At 48.6% G+C, this 18,377-nt stretch overlaps 8 protein-coding genes across 8 annotated transcripts; 5 read left to right on the top strand and 3 right to left on the bottom strand.

Annotated features, from left to right (window-relative positions):
• The first annotated feature begins 840 nt into the window (after positions 1–840).
• Positions 841–3,246, top strand: BC939DRAFT_529464 (organic solute transporter Ostalpha-domain-containing protein). The gene is made up of 5 exons (XM_051561513.1): positions 841–1,246; positions 1,351–1,448; positions 1,682–2,183; positions 2,304–2,390; positions 2,496–3,246. Exons 1-5 carry the CDS (start codon positions 1,168–1,170, stop codon positions 3,185–3,187), a joined length of 1,458 nt encoding a protein of 485 aa, XP_051411520.1. The 5' UTR covers positions 841–1,167; the 3' UTR covers positions 3,188–3,246.
• BC939DRAFT_453571 (uncharacterized protein) lies at positions 3,247–8,054 on the bottom strand. Its single transcript, XM_051555947.1, has 6 exons — positions 5,925–8,054; positions 4,523–5,824; positions 4,341–4,429; positions 4,092–4,237; positions 3,499–3,974; positions 3,247–3,393 (listed from the first exon to the last, which is right to left on the bottom strand). The coding sequence occupies exons 1-6, from the start codon at positions 7,910–7,912 to the stop codon at positions 3,285–3,287; spliced, it is 4,110 nt and encodes a 1,369-aa protein (XP_051411519.1). The 5' UTR covers positions 7,913–8,054; the 3' UTR covers positions 3,247–3,284.
• A 172-nt stretch (positions 8,055–8,226) lies between these two features.
• Positions 8,227–9,279, top strand: BC939DRAFT_477712 (uncharacterized protein; the record flags this gene model as incomplete). Its single annotated transcript, XM_051558700.1, has 3 exons — positions 8,227–8,664; positions 8,759–8,835; positions 8,946–9,279. 3 exons carry the CDS (start codon positions 8,227–8,229, stop codon positions 9,277–9,279), a joined length of 849 nt encoding a protein of 282 aa, XP_051411518.1.
• Positions 9,280–9,370: 91 nt separating this feature from the next.
• On the bottom strand, positions 9,371–10,504 carry BC939DRAFT_397844 (uncharacterized protein; the record flags this gene model as incomplete). Its single annotated transcript, XM_051552388.1, has 4 exons — positions 9,371–9,728; positions 9,833–9,995; positions 10,125–10,261; positions 10,392–10,504. The coding sequence occupies 4 exons, from the start codon at positions 10,502–10,504 to the stop codon at positions 9,371–9,373; spliced, it is 771 nt and encodes a 256-aa protein (XP_051411517.1).
• Positions 10,505–11,105: 601 nt separating this feature from the next.
• Positions 11,106–12,958, top strand: BC939DRAFT_453568 (anticodon-binding protein). The gene is made up of 6 exons (XM_051555946.1): positions 11,106–11,143; positions 11,264–11,372; positions 11,484–11,564; positions 11,674–11,916; positions 12,001–12,324; positions 12,444–12,958. Exons 1-6 carry the CDS (start codon positions 11,141–11,143, stop codon positions 12,542–12,544), a joined length of 861 nt encoding a protein of 286 aa, XP_051411516.1. The 5' UTR covers positions 11,106–11,140; the 3' UTR covers positions 12,545–12,958.
• Positions 12,959–14,890: 1,932 nt separating this feature from the next.
• BC939DRAFT_453566 (uncharacterized protein) lies at positions 14,891–15,810 on the top strand. The gene has a single exon (XM_051555945.1). It carries the CDS (start codon positions 14,936–14,938, stop codon positions 15,701–15,703), a length of 768 nt encoding a protein of 255 aa, XP_051411515.1. The 5' UTR covers positions 14,891–14,935; the 3' UTR covers positions 15,704–15,810.
• Positions 15,811–17,213, bottom strand: BC939DRAFT_453565 (uncharacterized protein). The gene is made up of 3 exons (XM_051555944.1): positions 16,998–17,213; positions 16,351–16,908; positions 15,811–16,246 (listed from the first exon to the last, which is right to left on the bottom strand). The coding sequence occupies exons 1-3, from the start codon at positions 17,094–17,096 to the stop codon at positions 16,121–16,123; spliced, it is 783 nt and encodes a 260-aa protein (XP_051411514.1). The 5' UTR covers positions 17,097–17,213; the 3' UTR covers positions 15,811–16,120.
• A 127-nt stretch (positions 17,214–17,340) lies between these two features.
• On the top strand, positions 17,341–18,290 carry BC939DRAFT_453563 (uncharacterized protein). The gene has a single exon (XM_051555943.1). The coding sequence runs from the start codon at positions 17,394–17,396 to the stop codon at positions 18,234–18,236; it is 843 nt and encodes a 280-aa protein (XP_051411513.1). The 5' UTR covers positions 17,341–17,393; the 3' UTR covers positions 18,237–18,290.
• The last annotated feature ends 87 nt before the right edge of the window (positions 18,291–18,377 follow it).

Below are 18,377 nucleotides of genomic sequence, written 5' to 3'. Positions count from 1 at the left end.
ATACTTCCCCTTTAAGCAATCGCTCTCTATACTGCATACCGCTCCTCAACTGCACGCGCTTCCTTTTCGAGCGGCCGTTCTTGTGCCTTGACTCCAGACAAGACTGACTTTGCCCAACACTCTCGGTCTCCACGAATGGCAAGCCACTGCTTGCCAAGCGCATACATCTGCATCGGTCTCTAAAAGAGCCGACAGCGAAACAAGACAAGACATGGAGAACTTCCTTTGTCATCCCGCTACTCAGTCGCGTCTGCTTATTATAATCAAACAAAGTGTGCTCGCTTACCTTGTTGAAGAAAAAGAAAAAGAAAAAGAAACCTTGCGTGTGCGAGTTAAAGTAAAAACCACGCGCTCAGTCTCTGAGTCTCTGGTCCAGGTGGGCGCCACTGCGGCTTGATTTGGGTTTGCTGACTTTGTATATGCAGCTGCAACAGCCCATATACGCCCATCATCTGTCGACTGTACGGAGTATCCCCATTCTCTACTCTACGACTCATTCATTCCTTGCCTAACTTGATATTCGTGCTAGTGTCTTTAGGGAGTTTGATTGTTCCTGTGTACGGCTGTATGCAATTGCAGAATATGGAGAGAGTGTTCAGCGCTCTCATTGACGAGTAGAGATATGGAATGGTTGTGAGTAAACTAACAAGGCAGTCGGTAACACCTCTGAAGTCTAAGCCCATGCATGGGTCGTCGGTAAGCTGCAGCACTGCAGCGGGCGGAGAGGAGAACCGAAAGCCCAAAATAAACAATAGCCCACTTTGCCACAACTGCATGCTATCCCAGACAGAGCCTTGGGTCAGCGGGATAAAAGGATTTCCAATAACGCTGCTAATTTTTAGTCTCTTTTGTCCCTTTTTTGCTGTCCATCTCTTCGCTCCTTCGCTCCTTTTACTCCATCCGCCATCCTCCCTCGCCTTCATCCCTTTTCGCTGCTTCATCCCTCCTCCCTCAGCCTCCAGGTCGCCTGCATCGCCCCGTCGTCTTTGTCTCGTTCTCATCCTCACTACACACCCGAGCAGAAGAGCCAAGAACACTCAGCGGGTTCACTTTTGAAAAGGGACACTTTTACAATATACCCCATACAACTTTTTTTTTCCCTCCTTCTCTCTTGTTGTTGTTGCTGTTGCTATTACTGTTGTTGTAAAAAGAATCCTTTTCAAAGCCATGGCTACTTGTCCAAACTTCGACCTTGAGGAGACGGACCCCAGTCAGTTCTTCGACGGCCACAGTATCACCTGGAAGCGTAAGTTTAGACCCCTGGCTGCAGTTTGTTTGCTCTATTTATTTGTACCCCTTGTCTAACAATGGAAGAATGGCTCTCCACCTGCTTACGACTATATTTTTCAGGCCATTATATCGGCTGGGGCATCGCCGGGTTCTGCGCGCTGGTATCGACGCTCATCTCCTTCCGTCTCCTGTACAAGCATGCGCGCAACTACAACAAGGTACGATATCATCATAGACACCGGTGTTATTTTTGACATCTATATATATGTGAACGACCCCTTTGGTGGGAACTGTCTTAGCGACTGGATGAATGGGAACTTTTTCCGCGAGAAACAAACACAGCCCCCTCCCCCAATGATCAGCCTCACCATTGGTACCACCTTCGGTGTAACGATATATTAACCAACATTGCCATATCTCCTCCTGCGTCTCGTTGTGTCTCTCACTCCAGCCTTCAGAGCAGCGCCATATCATGCGAATCGTGCTCATGATCCCTATCTACTCGATCATTTCCTTCCTCTCCTACCGCTTCTACAAGCAAGCCATCTACTACGAAACCATTCGTGACTGTTACGAGGCCTTTGTGATCCACTCCTTCTTTGTGCTCCTGCTGACCTACTTGGGCGACGACACGGCCGAACGCAGGGCACGCATCACCGCAGGGCCTGAGCGCCGGAAACTGATCTTCCCGCTCAATTGCTTCTACTACAAGCCTCATGGAGAGTTGTTCCTGCACTGGATGAAGTATGGAGTCCTGCAGTATGTGGTTGTCAAGCCCGTGACGACCATCGCCGCCGTCATTCTGCAGTACAAGGATCTTTATTGCGATACCACATACAGCTTCCAATTCGGCAAGGTCTATATCACCATTGTCAACTTCATTTCAGTCACAGTTGCGATGTACTGCCTGGTGATCTTCTACATGACCATCAAGACCGAGATTGCGGACAAGAGTATGTATTTATCTTTCATTTCTTCTTTCTTTTTCATGGCGCCTTCTGGGTTCGACTCGATCTGTTGCCTAATCATCTCGCTTATTCATTCTGCCGCACTATCGTCTGGTGCTCCAATAGAGCCTTTCCTAAAGTTCCTTTGCGTTAAACTGGTCATCTTTTTTTGTTTTTGGCAAACGTGCTTCCTGAGTCTTTTGGGTCATTTTGGTAAGTTTCAGTATATTCGACAGCAATGCCCTGCTCCCAAGGTGCGCTCTACCCACAGCACCGACTTATAGCTATTCCTCTCCTGATGTGCTTCATTCGATATAGGTGTGTTCGAGGCGACAGAATACTGGTCCATTAGCAATATTGAGATCGGCATATCCGCCCTGTTGATCTGTGTGGAAATGGTGGCCTTTGCAATTATGCACGTCTTCTCCTTCTCCTACACTCCATATGTCATCCCCAATGTCAAGACCCCTGTCCGCAAATCTCTTCGCGATGGTTTCAACCCAGTTGATATGGTGACGGAGGTTGGATGGGCTTGTAAGGACATTGTGCTTATCATCATGGGCCGACCTCTGCCAATCCGAGACGGACACTTGAGCGGGGCTGTCAAACGTGCCAACACGGTCCGCACCAGGAACCGTGTTTTCAAAAGTCGCAAGTCAGGAGGAGGCTCAACAGCTAGCGATAACGATCCCTCTTTTATGACCGCGGTCGACGATGCCAGTCTGGAGGCCGGTGGCAAATTTGTGAGTAGCGAAGCCGTGGATCCAAACCAGCAGGCGCCGCTCCTGAGTAATGTGGACGATGCCCGCATTAACAACCATTACGGAAACTCGTACGAGATGTCCGCATCACCCCAACCAACGCCATATGCAACGCAGCAGGAGCAGCTGCAGCTGCAGCTACAGCAACAACAGCAACAACAACAGCACCAACAGATGCTGCAGCAACAGCAACAGTTCCAGCAACAGCAAGCATACGCATCCAGGCCGGCTGATGGATACCAGTATTAGACTCTTAGATAGTGAAGCAGGCACCCAGCGTTGGCAAACTAATTATACTTTATTTCATTATGCTCTTGAGCAATCACCAAAATCAAGAGAGAAGACACTAAGATAGCTCAAAGCCCGTATTGGATGTGATTGCATAGCGCAACTTCTCCTTGAGAACAGATTTCGAGCTAAACGGCGGTAGCTTGAGCAAATTGAAACAAGTAGAACTGGAAGTAGGAAACAGGAAGGGTCAATAACCGCATATCTTATGTTTACAATTTAATCCGCAGCTCGGTAAAGCTATGATCTTGCCTTGCAAGTTTTCAACATACCTTGTGGGCAAACGCGCCTTCTTTCCTGTGCTCTCGCTGGATGATCCCGCATTCCCAAGAACGCCCCCAAAGAAGGATTTCACGACTCCCAGAGCCGCAGGCGTTCCATGTTCGTCCGTTGTTAACGCAAACGGTGATAATCCCGAAGTCGATGAGGATTGGTTCGATCGTGATACCAAGGATGATGAAGAAGAGGACGACGAAGAGATAGATGACGCGTTGACGGAAAATCCGTTTGAGCTGTCATTGTTACCGTTATTGCTGTTGTTCACATTGAACGCAGATCGTAATCTGGATCCTAGTCCTCCACCACCACCGCCAGTAGTGCCGTTGCGGGAAGGCATATGGGCGCCGCTCCCAAACTGACGTGGCCCATTTGCTGGCGCGCCGTTATGGTTCGAGTCCGAGGTGTTTGGGTCCATGACCAGTCGAATAGAGAATGGTGGGTGCAAGTACTTAAAACCTCCGAGCGGCGGCTGTTGATTAATGCCAGCGCATGATATGAAATCAATATATTGGTGAGAAAAAAAAGAGGGGGTTTCATGAATGCATGAACACATGAAAAAACCTTCTTGAAGTCCAGCGGGCCGTACCTTGGAGCAACTAGTGACAAACTTGAGGAAGGCGCGCTTCTCCTCCGAACTGAACTCGTTCAGGGCAGACCACAGATTACGGATCACTGGATGCTGATCAAAATATCCGTTCTGGTACTCTGTGTGCGCTCGAAGATCTTGTACATCTTTTTTTTTTTTTTTTTTTTTTTTTTTTTTTTTTTTGGAATTAGTCCTGTAGCCCATGTTATCATCGCAAGAGATATAGTCGCAAGTGTCAAGGATGCTTACCAAAGTCGACATCTTCGCCCGCCATAACGCGATGTAGCTCCTGCGGAGAAAACATGGAGATCCAGTGCAGCGGAATGATCGATCGGAATCTGTGTATAAATATGGAAAGACGGCCTAGCTATTAAACAAAGCGCATTCGAAAACATAGTATACCAGAAGAGTCTCTGCAGGATGTACTGTACCCTTCAATAAACGCTTTGGATTGTTCCTGGATCTGCTTGTTGAGACGATAGTCGGACATCTTGAATATGTAATTGATTCTGTTGTCCTTGGTCACTGCAATATCCTTGCCCCCCCTCATAAACTCGATGGTTCGGTGGGTCCCAAAGATCTCTTCGTCCAACGAAAACGTTAGCCCCAGATCCTCCACATCCCCTTCATACTTCTTCAGAAACATCAGATTCTGGAAGACCTGTTGGTCGTACGATCGCATCTCGTCCAAGAAAACAGTTCGACCTAGGATCTTGCTCAGGAAAAAGTTGGCAAACTTGACCTCGATCAGCAGCCCCTCATACATAGCCTTGCCCAGCATCTTTCCAAACAGTCGAAATAGCTCCAGTCCTGTTGTCGGGTGTGTGAAGTGAGATGTTGGTGATGGATATAACATATTCATAGACGCAGTCGAGGTCGTGAACAGATTCAGGTTCGGCGAGAACCCGGTCTCGAGGAAGCTTTCCATAAACTCCTTGAAGGGTCCTCCTTGGTCGATTCCAGCCTCAGCTGCGCCCCCTTCGTTCACGAATTTCACTCGGATCGTGTTCTTCCATGCATTCGCTGAGATCCGACCCAGACTCTGGTACCCGTCCTCGAGCACATATCCACGTCGGACCCTGACCATGACTGACTGATGCAGATCTGGGCGCACCAACGCCAGACTTTGGGCCCGTTGTAACTTTTCCTCCTTGATGAAATCTCGAAAGATCTCGAGACGGGCACTAAACGGGATAACGTGCGGCATCGTTTCGAGAATCTGTAGCGCGGTCCTGTCCTTCTGGCTGACTTTGCTGATGAACTCCTTGGGTGTCGCGTACTGGGGTGGCGATTTATTGGATGAGAAGGAAAAAAGCCCACCGCCTTTTGTGGTCGATGACTTGGTAGAACCGTGGCTGCTGGACCGGTCTTTATTTGACAGCGTGAGCGAGGCCAAAAGCTGTAGAGGCGAGTGAAAAACACCCTTCGTAGGGTGCATGAGAAGCCAGTGGTTTGGTGGACAGTACGCCCGTCGACAGTCCCTCTCATATAGCTGCATGAGGACCTGACGTGCATGGTAAAAGATAGGTGGTAGAGGTGGCAAAGATGGGAGTTCTGGCGGTGCAGATCCAGCTGTCACTGCGGCAGTTTCTTTGGAACCCAGACTAACTACCATGTCCTCCTGCTGGCTCAAGATCGAAAAACAAAACTGATTTAAGAATCCCGACATGAACACCAACTCTGATAGTTCCCATGTCCGTTGTTGCTCATACATGTCGTCGTCATCCAATGTGCTATTACAGGTCGAAAGATCCATTCAAAGCTTAAAGGTAACGTTCTATAGGCAGGTATAGCTTAGCCGGATGAGGTCAGCAGGTTGAAGGGTTGACTTACATGAAATATCGCGCACAGCACTCGCAAAAGATTTGCAGGATAGCGATCAACGGTTCCTGGTGGAGTCCCTTGCGTCCACTGCCCGCAGCTGCCTCAAGGTAAATGTACATCCCACCCTTGGGTCCTAGGGTCGTCATGAATCGCCACAGCTGAGATAGAAACGATGGAAGATACATGAGTGTGACCAGGATCTTGGTCTTTTGAGCGTCGAACGTCTTCATCAGGATCATGTAAAACGAGCATGCCTGCTGGATTTCGATCGCAAGTAAAGTTCTCTGCGGGTCCGAGGGTCTGCTGCTGAGGCTGTTGTTGATCCTCTCTAGCGGCGACGAGAAACGTCCCTGGCGACCTGCCGCGGGTGACTGGGTGTCGCGATTGTTGAATACGCTCCCGGGAGGCGGATCAGCACTGATGGGAGGAAGGCGAAGGTTGAGCAGAGCGTGGAATGTGTCGAGGGCAAACTCACGGCTCCAAAGATATTCCAGCTGCACCATCAACGACTTAGCTTGTGTATCTGAGAATTGCTGGCTCTTTTGAGAGGTAACTGTCCAAGAAAAGATGGGGTGGTATTGTCGAAACTCTGTGGTTTGTGTGGCAGAGACGTACTTCTGACAGTGTGTCAAGAGAACGATGGCCACCTCGACCAGTTGGTTTTTCAATTCAGCATTAACCGCTTCAGTATTCTTGGTCATGTTGACTCGATACAGCCGCGTCATGTTGGCGAGAAGTGACAGGGTGTCGTTCAAAGACATGGTTGTAAGCATGAACTGTTGGTGACGAAGGTCCAGGATCGCATCTGATGTCGCTCGCAGGACATGACTGTTCCACGCCAGTTGCAAGCAAAGGTCGTCCAGGGTATCGACAAATAATGGTATCGTTAAGATATAACAGGCAATTCCTACTGCCGTCGAGTCGTCGCTGTATAGGTTGATGAGATTATCCTTGTGCTGGTTCCCTCTGGATGGAGTGGATAGCTTCTCTTTAAAGTCCTTGTCCACAGACTGAAGTAACAGGCAGCATCTCCAAATAGCCGTCATCCAGAGCGACAGAGCCTTTTGTTTCGAAGTCTCTGCGGACGTGAGAGACGTCTTTTTGGCACGATCCTGAAGCAGAAGCATAGCTTTCACTCGTGGCGCAACGCCAAGTCTGACGTCCTTGTAAAACTTTCCGCTGTTGAGTATCCTGATAATAAGGGCGGTTCCTCTGTCCGACATCTGGGTCCTAATGGCGAGGCTGACGGTCTCAGGAAGTCGATACGTGTTGGTGTCCACAAAAGCCATCAAAAAACGCAACTCTGGCCCAGAGAGATATAGGTCGTCCTCCAATGCGCTTTTGATGGTGCTTATGGCCGGAGACGGTTTACCGCTGGCGTCGACTCGGTTTCCCATCACTGCTCCAATACACAGCTGCAGGAGACATTGTACGGCGGTGGTGGCGAGATCCGCATATCGAGCATGAAGTAATATCATCTGGAAGGGAACCTGCATCAACGGCTTTTGATCTTCTTTTGTAGCGGACGCCGCCGCTCCTGCCGCCGAAGGTGCTGGTGGTGTAGGTGAAGGTGAAGAGGATGATCCGTTGGACGTTATATTGGCCGCTGTTGTCGAAAAGCTGCCCTCGTCTGCTGCAATGATAGTCTTGGACAGCAGCAACTTGCACAGGGTCGAAAGACGCCGACTATCCATGGGACATGCAACAGGGTCGTAGAACCTCAGCAAAAGGAACGTCAGCTGTAGGTTGCGAACAAGACCAAGGGTGGGTGTGGACGGTAACTGGGCCGCCATGACATCCCAATCCGTACGCTGTCGGTCCTTGACGACATGGCGAGCGCGCAACCTACGCCAGAACTTTTGTATTCGCAAGGAAGACCGTTCCTGTAACGCATTCTGCTCCTCGATCTTTTTCTGTCCGCTTCGAGCAAGTCGCTCAGCCTTGGCCTGAGCAACCAGAGCGGCCTTCTTGTCGACCCCTGGGCGGTTGGGGAACATTGGAGGCTCTAGAACCAGAGTGGGTAGCCTTTTACAATGCGAACAAGAAAGGTCAATTGGTGAAAGATATTTTATTCGCCAGTTGGCAGATAGTGGGAACTTTTGAGCTGAGAAAGTCGGGGAATGAGGATGAGGATGAGGATGAGGATGAGGGTTCCACGAAGGTAATGCAGTTTTAAATTTTCTTTACACCGCATCCGTGTGCTCAACCTCAGATTCAGATCCTCATCGACAGGACGACAGCACGCAGAGGAGCCCTCATGATCAGCTTACCAGGAACGCTTTCCGTCTATAACCCACAGACGCGTCTAACCATGTTCGAGTCTGGTCCGGAGCACTCGAGTGGGTCTGTAGTATTTATCGCAGGGCTCTTGGACGGGTACAATGCTCTGCCGTATCTTCCTCTACTGAGTAAAACCGTTGAGGACCAGCTCGGATTCTCGTTGATTCAGGTCATGCTCTCGAGTAGCCACAAGGGATACGGAATATCGTCGCTCCAGGAAGATGTGCGGGAGCTCGATGTGCTCTTCACGTTCCTACGTGAAGAACGGGCTAAAACGGCGCTGTTTATCATCGGACACTCGACCGGATGCCAGGACGCGATATCGTACGCGAGCTACGGCCAGCATCGAGGGGCCATACAAGGGGTCGTCTTGCAGGGGCCTGTCTCAGATCGCGAGTTCATGGCATCTTCGATGGACATGTACGGCAAATATCTGCGTCTCGCTCAAAGGATGATCAATGATGGGAAGGTAATAAATCCACTCCGCAAACGAGCCGGATGTCTTAATCGATGTGCCTTCTATAAACCTGGAGCAGTAATAAACACTTTTGCTCGCTTTATAGGGCCAGGAGCTCATGGTGAGGGAAGTTGATGTTGCCCCAGTAACGGCGTATCGCTTCAACTCACTGGCATCTGTAGGGTACGTCTTTTTTTACCATGATCTTTTTTTTTAGTTGGGATCTTGGGCCAACAGCGCTTTGAGACAGGACAACTGACATCAAAAGGACTTCTTAACGCTCATACTGACAGAGGCGACGACGATATGTTCAGCTCAGACATTCCTTTCGAGCGAATGCAAGCGCTCTTTGGACAGGTCAAAGTACCTGTGATCTGGGTGCACTCGGGAAAGGACGAGTATGTCCCCGACAATGTCAACAAGGAACAACTTGTATCGAAGCTGACCGCAGCCTGTCCTACTTCCGCTGGAGCCATTGTCCTTCCGGACGCGGATCACGCCATCTCGGATCAATTCTCACAGGTCAAGTTTTGTGAAGTCGTCGTGCAGTTCGTTCGACAGATACAGGAGCAGGTGGAGCGTTTCGAGAGAGCACAGCAGCAATCCCTCAGAGAGCTTTCTCTGTAACCCTGGAACATGACTCGATCAATTTTGGTAATGCTCGGAAAGCGCAATTAACGAGAAGGTCGTGAGAGGTATGTCGAACATCCAGCACCGTTTATTTAATATGGGTTTGTTTCATTGATCGAGAGATAGATTCGTCCTCGCTCTCTTCATCCCCCTCTTCCTTGTCGTCTTCTTCGCTTGATTCTTGCTCACTCTCTCTATGGTCACTGTTCTCTTCTTCGCTATCCTCTTCTTCCTCTTCGCTATCCTCCTCGTCACTGCCTTCATCGCTTCCATCCTCATCAAAGTCCATCAAGGAATGGTTGGTGTTACGGACCATTAGATCGTCGTCACTGTGCTCGCCGTCGTGCCGTTCATTATGTTCCTTCTCGATCATAGCAAGATATTCGTTTTGGGCGGCAATCACGGATGAAGAATCCGTGCAGTTAGAGTATTTGGCTAGCAGCTCACTGTGAAGTCCACAATTATGAAGTATCAAGGACGCCATTAGTACTCAAATTTGAGTAAAGATTTAAATAATGCAGCGCATAAAGCAATCGCGACATGCACCTACCCATTGACCTTCTTGAAAGCGTGCCCCCATTTGAACTTTGATAACAGCTCATCGCCATACTCATCGAACCCAGTGATATAAAAACATGCCGCCAAAGCCTCGACGCAGTTCAACTTCCATGGCCGTCCATAGTTGACAGGGTTCGTGGCAATCAAGTAGGGCACTAACAGGACAGATATAAAAAAAATAAAGAAAAGTTCATTCTGTGTTAGCATCAACGGGAGCTTCACACTGCAGCTGTATTTGTGAGTAGACCTTCATTCGCCCCCAGCGTGCAACCGCCTAAACTTACAGAGGCGATCGTGTCCTGCTCGAAGTTTTTTGAAGGGTACATCCCCGAGTTTGGCCCAGGAACAATCAACAACCGCAAGTCCATGTTCTCTGACGACTTCCCGATCCGATGGCGAAACTGCCTGCTCACCATTGGGACTATCGTGTGATAACAGCAGGAATATAAAAATGGATCGTAGAAGTTAGGATTCGATGAGAGGCTAAAGCAAAGGAGCCCGAAGGACCCAGCCTTTATCCTTCTTCAGTGCACCATTTTCTGTTGACTCACGTCATACACACTCCAAGAAATCGCTGGTTAATCTTGAGGGTTTTGACCATGCCCATACGGACGAGTTTTTTTCCTGAACAGCGCTTGGGATCGCAATGCTCAAAATCCCACATTCCTAATGGCATCGGGATATTACTCCTGGCTTTCTCTAACCATTCAGAGCGGAGTATGGTCAGCATACTCTGTTACGCTCGCTGTATCTTTGAGAATGCAGCCTGTCCAAATCGTTGCCATTAGGCCACATACCACTACTATCGTCGCCACGGTCCATATCCCGAGCATTCTCCGCACCGGTTTCTCTAAGTAGTTATACAGACGAAAACATCGAATCCCTGGCTCAGTCAGTCATACATCCTTTTCGCAGACGATCTGATACAGTGCAGCACATATGGCAGTGCGAAATTGCCTTGTGCTGTCGGCTTCAACGGTACCTGTCTCTGTGGTGATTATGATTCTTGCCTCCGCGCCCTCCCCTGCTCCCTCCACGGCCTCTGCCTCTTCCGCCTCCGTGTCCTTGTCCACGTCCTCCTCTGTCGTTCTTGCCCATTGAAGGTATTGGTGTTAGAACGGTACTTTTTGAATGAAGGTGTGCAAACTCAATGGTCAAGAGCGGGGTCTGTCAAAAGGGAAGTAAGTTAAGGGCGTACAGCTGTCACACCTGTTTACTTTTTTTTTTTTTTTTTTTCCCCTCTCCTTGACGCTTAAACGCATCGCCTCGTTTCCTCTTCTTGCCAACTACACTCATCATCATGGTACTCTACCCTCCAAGCGCAGTCGCTGCTTCACAATTTCTATTATCCTTGGCACTATTAAAATCATACTATATCCCGTCCAGAAACTTACCTCCTGAGCTCTCGTTTGTTACCTGATAGATTCGCCGACAGACCCGCTTGCGTCGAGAATACCTCTACAAAAAGTCGCTCGAGGGCAAGGAAAGACAGATCTTTGACCGGAAGCAGGCGGTCAAGGAAGCAATCGCTAGTACGTTCTGTCATATGGCGCTAATCTAGGTTGCTCTGTAAATACTCTGCGCTGTCTTCTTCATTTGCAAGCCATGTCCTGATTTGGTCTCTATTTGTATATGTTCTTTAGCTGGAAAACCCGTGCCAAATGAACTGAAGAACGAAGGCGCTGCGTTTACCAAGGATTTGCAATATGACGAGGCTCAGGATGGTAAATTCCAGGCGGAGCATTGATCGTATGCAGGGAAGACGTTTGTCAAACATTCAGGGCCATATACAGGAATTGACGCATTGTACTTTCCTTCTCTCCATTTCACCAGCTCCAACAACTCACATCGATGACGAATACGCCCGCGCTGGAGTTTATGACCCCAAGGTTCTTGTCACAACTTCGCGTGACCCCAGCAGCCGTCTTCAGCAGTTTGCAAAGGAAATGCGTCTCGTTTTCCCCAACTCTCAGCGCATCAACCGTGGTGGACATGTCATGAAGGAAATTGTTGATGCTTGTAAAGCGAACGACGTTACAGATCTGATCATCTTACACGAGCATCGTGGCGAACCAGGTATTTAACGACACCGTGGAAATCCTTGCCAATGAGGGCCGACGGCGCAATTTTGTAACCATGCCTTGTTTATTCTTTCCGTAGACGGCATGATTGTATCGCACTTTCCACATGGGCCCACTGCATTCTTCACCCTCAACAACGTCGTTCTGCGTCACGATATCAAGGACCACGGAACCGTCTCAGAGGCATTCCCACATTTGATCCTCAACAACTTCACGTCCAAATTGGGAAGGCGCACCGCCGACATTTTGAAATATCTGTTTCCTGTCCCTAAGGAGGATAGCAAACGTGTGATGACATTCGCCAACGACAATGACTTTATCTCGTTCAGACACCATGTCTTTGTGAAGACGAGTCATAAGGATGTACAGCTGGCTGAAGTGGGACCACGGTTCGAAATGAAGCGTACGTATCACTTATGGGAACAAAAAAAAACCTATCGGGACATACACAGTGCAAAACTTTGGAATGCATATGCTTACATGGTCTTTCTTTACTCTGTCTTTTTGTTTTGTTTTTCATAGTCTTCCAGATTAAGGCGGGAACTGTGGAATTGACAGACGCTGACACAGAGTGGGTTCTGCGCCCATACCAGAACACTGCCAAGAAGCGGACCCAGTTATAAAGCGACGACAGGACAAAAGACATCGCACATACAAAGATTCGGCCACATGCGTTTTATTCGCTCTAGTGCGTTTCTTTTTGTCTTTGCTTTCACTAGGCTATCGCTATAATTTACCTTGGCATCATCTCAGCATCCTTCCCTCACTATCATAGAAAAACAATGTACATTAAAACAAGAAAGTCCAGACAACATTTTCGCCCAACTTGCCGCCACTAATTTTATTTCGTTGTTTCATATCAGGACTGCACGTCGGAGTGGAGGTTATGAACGCAATGGACGTTTCTTTTCGAATCTGACTTGAGTCTTTCATACCATTCAATCAACATCTCGTGCTCTGTGGGTGGATTAAAAGGAATGGACATAGTTTATTGCGTGGAAGACCTTGAAGTTGGATTTTGGCAGGATAAATAGAGAATCTAAAGTTTAATAGAGAATGTTACAAGCGATTTGAGATGCGGTAAGGCGGAAATGGCACGAAAGCAAAATATCAATAAGGAAGGTAGTATAGCAGTGAAGGATGTGATGAAACGCGCGTAAACAACAAAGGTCCAAGCGCAAAGACATGATCAATTGGGCAAAGTAGACTGCTCAATATGTATGTTTAACTGGATCAAGGTTCATCACAAACAAAGTGGTAAATCGGTTGTGCCTTTTAATCCTGGGACTATGCTGTGAAAGGGTGTTGCGTTACTAACCGATACGATGATTGAGAGGCCGAAAGACACCGACACCAACTGGAAGGAGAAGAAACAAAAATAAAAATAAAAATAAAAATAAAAAAAAAATTGGCAGCATAAAGATGTGAATCATGATAGAGATCATCAGTGAGAGAGTGCAGAGAATGGAAACGGGGATGAGGACAAAAGGTAGAGGAATGGCGCGCGTAACGTGGGTAAAGTGAAGGCACAGTATCCTGAAACGATGGATGGCGGTAGACGGAATAAGGGTTATAACAAAAGAGTGATAGGAGCCGATGGTGGGCGGATACTACATGCAACAATGAACGGTGTAAAGGAATATGCAATTGAAGCGTACGTAGGCAAGTCTCATCCTTGGGCTTGCTCTTGAGCTAGTCTAGGAGTTGGGTACTCGTGAACAGGGTCTGACAAATTACCCGACCAGTTCGCCAGTGAGTAGAGTCACCTCATCTGTGGAGTTAAGCATACAAAAGAGATGGTTCAATGAGAATATTTCTATAGAGCGGGGCTTCTGGCTTCTGGGTACTGGTTTAATATGGCGTCTGGGCCTGAACATCCTCTTGGGCCCTCGCAATAAACCCATACAGCCTCTCCATGGTACATTCTTTCGCCACCAATTTTTATTCCTTTTTCTGTCAACAACTCGTGCGCCTCATCCACAGCGGACCATGAAACAATGTCAACGAGCGAGGACTGTCCTCGCAATTACACCATACCAGTGCATGCTGCTTAACTGCCTTGCATGCTCTGCAAATATTAGGCACTTATCTTTTTTCTTTTACGTCTCTTGATAATCGTAGACCATCAATCTGCCTCTCTCACCGGCAAGCTCGTCAAGTGTGAACGGTGTCCCAAGTCACTGCCAGACAGCGACCCCAATTGCCCACTACCTGTGCGCTCGGGCAGCAACGTCAAGACTTGTCGCCAGAGACAAAGTATGTGTTATGCGATCTAACCAGGTCCTGTCCTACTCGAACTGCGAACACTATATCGCAATGACTGGGAGCTCAAATTAACTATTTAGCGCTCAGAGGCTGTGCGTCAGTACAAGTTGACCGACCAGGACGCGTGTTAATGGGAAGACTTGAAAGAAAAGTGCGCAATGCATATCACGGACGTGTAGTAGTACGCGCGGTGAGCTGTTGGCTTACCGCTTTGTATGGTACAAGGGGGTTGGACACGTAGGGATCGGCAGAGCCCCATAGCTGCAGAGCTACGACCCTTCTCCAGACGAGAATGTGCGGGTGCGCCTGATCCGGAGTCCATATTCGAAAGGAAGATCCATCTAGAACGAGACGCGCTCCAAGGTGACTCTTATTTACAAGCGGGATCGGAAGTACATATGACACTGTTGTACTGTGGAACGAATTAGCCTATAGGCCAACCGACCCCGGCATCACGTCTTGTTTGCATAGTCATGGAAATTAAGATATATAAAAAAAAAGTGCACTATCTCTCTAGTTGGTATTTATAATGGGCTGAAATGCACTGTTCGTAGCATTGGCGCGGATGCTCACTATCTTTGGCATGATCTGAATAAAGTTGCCTTATGGTTAAGCGCCGGCAGCAAGAAAGTTCATTTACAAAAACCCTCATTTACCTCCACAAAATGCGCAGATAAAACAAACACCCGTCTTTTTTTTGTCACCTCATTCCTTCCTCTCTTCCTTCCACAATCCCTTTCCCGATAAAAATGATAAGTCTTGCTCCCCGCCTCCTTCTCCAGAACCATCGGTCAATCTTTCGAACGCCGCTTAAGACGAATTCAAGCTCCTTTGTACGATGGTCCATTCCTTTGGCTCAGGAGTCGTTGCTCCTACGGGAATCATCATCCACTGCGCACGGAACGGGCGCTTCCACCAAGGCTACAGCCACGCCGACATCGTCTCTATTGTATGGTCGTGATTCGAGCCAGGAAAAAGACGAAGAGAAAAAGCCTTGCTGTCACTCCAAAGCGTCAACGGCCAAATCGAACTCAAGACAACCCTCCTCTCTTCCGATCTTCTCGCGCCAGTTCTGGTCCGATCCTACGACATGGAGAACAGCTTCCACGAACACATTTCGCTGCCTGATCGGCTGTACGCTCGGCGACATGTCTATGCTATTTTACCTTCAATCCGCGCACCCGGCCTTATCCCCGGGGATTGCGATGGGCCTAGCCATGACATCTGGTATCCTGACGTCGATCAGTCTCGAGACGGTCCTGTTACGATGGTCAAAGGCTTCGAATATGTCCTGGAAGGCGGCGTTCAAGACTGCGACAGGCATGTCGCTGATCTCGATGCTGACCATGGAGGCCGTCGAGAATGCGGTGGATTACCACTTGATGGGCTGGGGCAATGTTGATATTGGGAACCCTGTTTTCTGGCAAGCTGTTGGGTGGAGCGCACTCGCGGGCTGGTCAGCACCTTTGCCATTCAATTATTGGAACTTAAAGCGACATGGCAAGTCGTGCCACTAAAATACGAGTAATAGAATGACCCAGGAACGAGTACCCATCCACTGTTTCTTCCATTACCAACAATGCTCAGCCGTTGCCTACGATACCGCTATTTTATTTCAAACCACCTGATAATAAAATTCTATGCTTGTGAGATGCAAAAAAGATGTATGCGGTGAAGATTAAAGAAAAATAAAGTCTAGTTAATCCGAATCAGGGAACTTGTATGAGTGCGACTCGTTCGAGATGAAGCCGCCCTTATATGAACCCCGCTTCTTTTTCGTCTTTTCTGCGCGGAAGCCCTTTCCTCGTGTGACAATCATGTCCAAATGAGCCTTGAATCCGTATCCAGCCTCGGCACCGCCCTATACGTTAGGAGTACAGATCAGTAATGTCAGAAGTAGTTTCTCATATGTACTTCGTTCTCAGTTCGTCTTTTCAGATATCTCCGAGTTGTGTTACCTTGCTCATATAGGTGTTGTCCTTCAGCTTTTCATCCAAGAAAACAACATCCTCTGCCTTTACGCGCTTAAATGGCTCGTTCTGGACCTTAGGCTTCTTTTCCTATAGTCGCCAAAGTAGAAAGTTAAAAGAAAAGCTGAGTCAATAAATATCATGAAAAATATGGCACATAGCAGAAGGTTGTGGTCCCACAAGCCGATCTGTACCTCGGTCTTCTGTTTTTTAACTGGTCGTTCAGCAATAGTTTCCGTGATCTCGGTCTTAGTAACAACAACTGTCTTCTTATCAGCGTCAGAGTCGGAATCCGAATCGGAATCCGAGTCAGAATTTGAGGAGCTGCTGCTAGAAGACGAGCTGGAAGACGAGCTCGAGTCGGATGAAGATGAAGAAGACGAGGACGAGGATGAATCGCTGTCACTGCTGCTGCTGCTGTCGTCGTTATTTTTCTTGGAGACTACAGTGCTTTCATCGTCTGACTCGTCTTCGCTGCTTGAAGAAGACGACTCTTCTTCGTCACTTGAAGACGATTCGGAACCAGAAGACTCCGAATCGGCGTCGTCGCCACTCTCTGAGCTGTCTGAAGAAGATGAGGACGATGACTCGGATTCCGAGTCGGAAGAGCCAGAGGAGCTAGATTCGTCCTTCTTTTCCTCCATCGTTACGTCCTCGCTATCGCTGCTGGAAGATGAGTCCTTCTGCGATGTTGCGTATGAACTGTAGATTTCAATCAAGGTAGCCTTGGGCTTCGAAGTAGCCTTCAAAGTCTATACAGTATAAACAGACCAATTGAAAAATCGTAAACAACCAATTGATGAAGAAAAGAATCGCAACGGAATTATGTATCCAGCCTTACGTTCTTGGCCTCCTTCTGGAAAGCCTTTAAAGTGTCAACGCAGCTCTGGTCCTGGAGGAACTGCTCAATAAGAGCGAAAAGTTCAGAGGGCGCACCCATGGCGTATTGCTCGTATTTGTGTTTTGATGGATAGGGAATAATATACAGTTGAGAGTGCCGGGGTCGATAACCGGGCGGGATGCCTTGAGTGGTCGAGGTAGTGGGAGGTGAGTGAAGTATACTTTCGGTACTTTTCTTTTCTTTTCTTTTTTTCAAGGTGCTTTGTTTTGAAGTGTGGCTTGAGTCAACAACTCCACGTGCCAGGAATCAACAGCTCGGTGGGTCTCTGGTTCCGAGTGTTGATCACCTGGCTACCCATCAGTCCTACCCATTGCTCACCTCGACATCACAACGACTATGCTGCGACAGATCGCCAGGGCACTGCCCCGCCCAACCACTCAAGTCAGGGCCTTCACCTCGGCACGCTCTGTCGAGGAACCCTCTACTAACTACCGCCCTGGCAAGGAGGGATTCGCTCCAGGCATTCCTCACCCTCCTGGCAGCTCAGCCTCGCCTATGCCTCCTCCAGCACCCCGCACGGTCGAGTCACTTCCAAAAATGTCCAGGAAGCACCAAATGAAGGCCAATGGATCGCCAGCACAGAAATACAAGCTCGAGATGACCAAGATTCGTCATACATATCAGCGCGAGCACTTTGAAGGTCAGGACGTCAAGCGGGCAGAGATCGAGAGGCAGCGCAAGGGGTCCATGCGCCGTCTGCAGGAGCGTCAAACAAAGGATAGACAGGAGAATGAACACCGCTTGTCATTCGAGCGTTTGATGCAGCCAAACGGTGAGATGGCCGTCTCAGGACCGGAGCGACAGGCCCAGGTGGCGGAATTTGTTAAGCAGCGTCGGATCCAGCGTCGGGAGAACTACCAGAAGGCAGAGGAGCGCGCTTCAGAAAGGAGGATGGATGCTATGATCCGGTTATACCATGCCGCAGACGACTTTGTGACGATGGAGAACCTGGACGCGAAGGTGAACGAGTTTTACGAGACAGGAATGACGCTATACAACAAGGCGTATTTGCTGGGGGTGCAGGACATGGTGTCGGATGTGATGGAGAACGGAGGACAGGTCTCGTACGTCAACCTGTTGAAGCGCGAGCAGGAGCTCAAGGATGCACTGGAGGGCACTGTCATGGGAGGCAAGATTGGCTACGAAAGCGCCAAGGCCACGACGGACGGGTCAGCATGAAGGAGACAAGGGAACATGTATCGGGGTTCATAGGAGTATTTTACTAGACGTTCATTATATTGAGTATTATTCTCGATCCTCATCCTCATTTTGATTATTCATTGTTGACGCTGTATGCTTGTTGCTGTCGTGTGTTTGTAT

Source organism: Gamsiella multidivaricata (assembly GCF_025024155.1).
Source record: "Gamsiella multidivaricata strain RSA 2152 chromosome Unknown BC939scaffold_38, whole genome shotgun sequence".
In the NCBI taxonomy this organism is placed as follows: Eukaryota; Fungi; Mortierellomycota; class Mortierellomycetes; order Mortierellales; family Mortierellaceae; genus Gamsiella; species Gamsiella multidivaricata.
The sequence above is the reverse complement of the archived record's forward strand: the minus strand, read 5'-3'. Positions and strand labels throughout refer to the sequence as shown.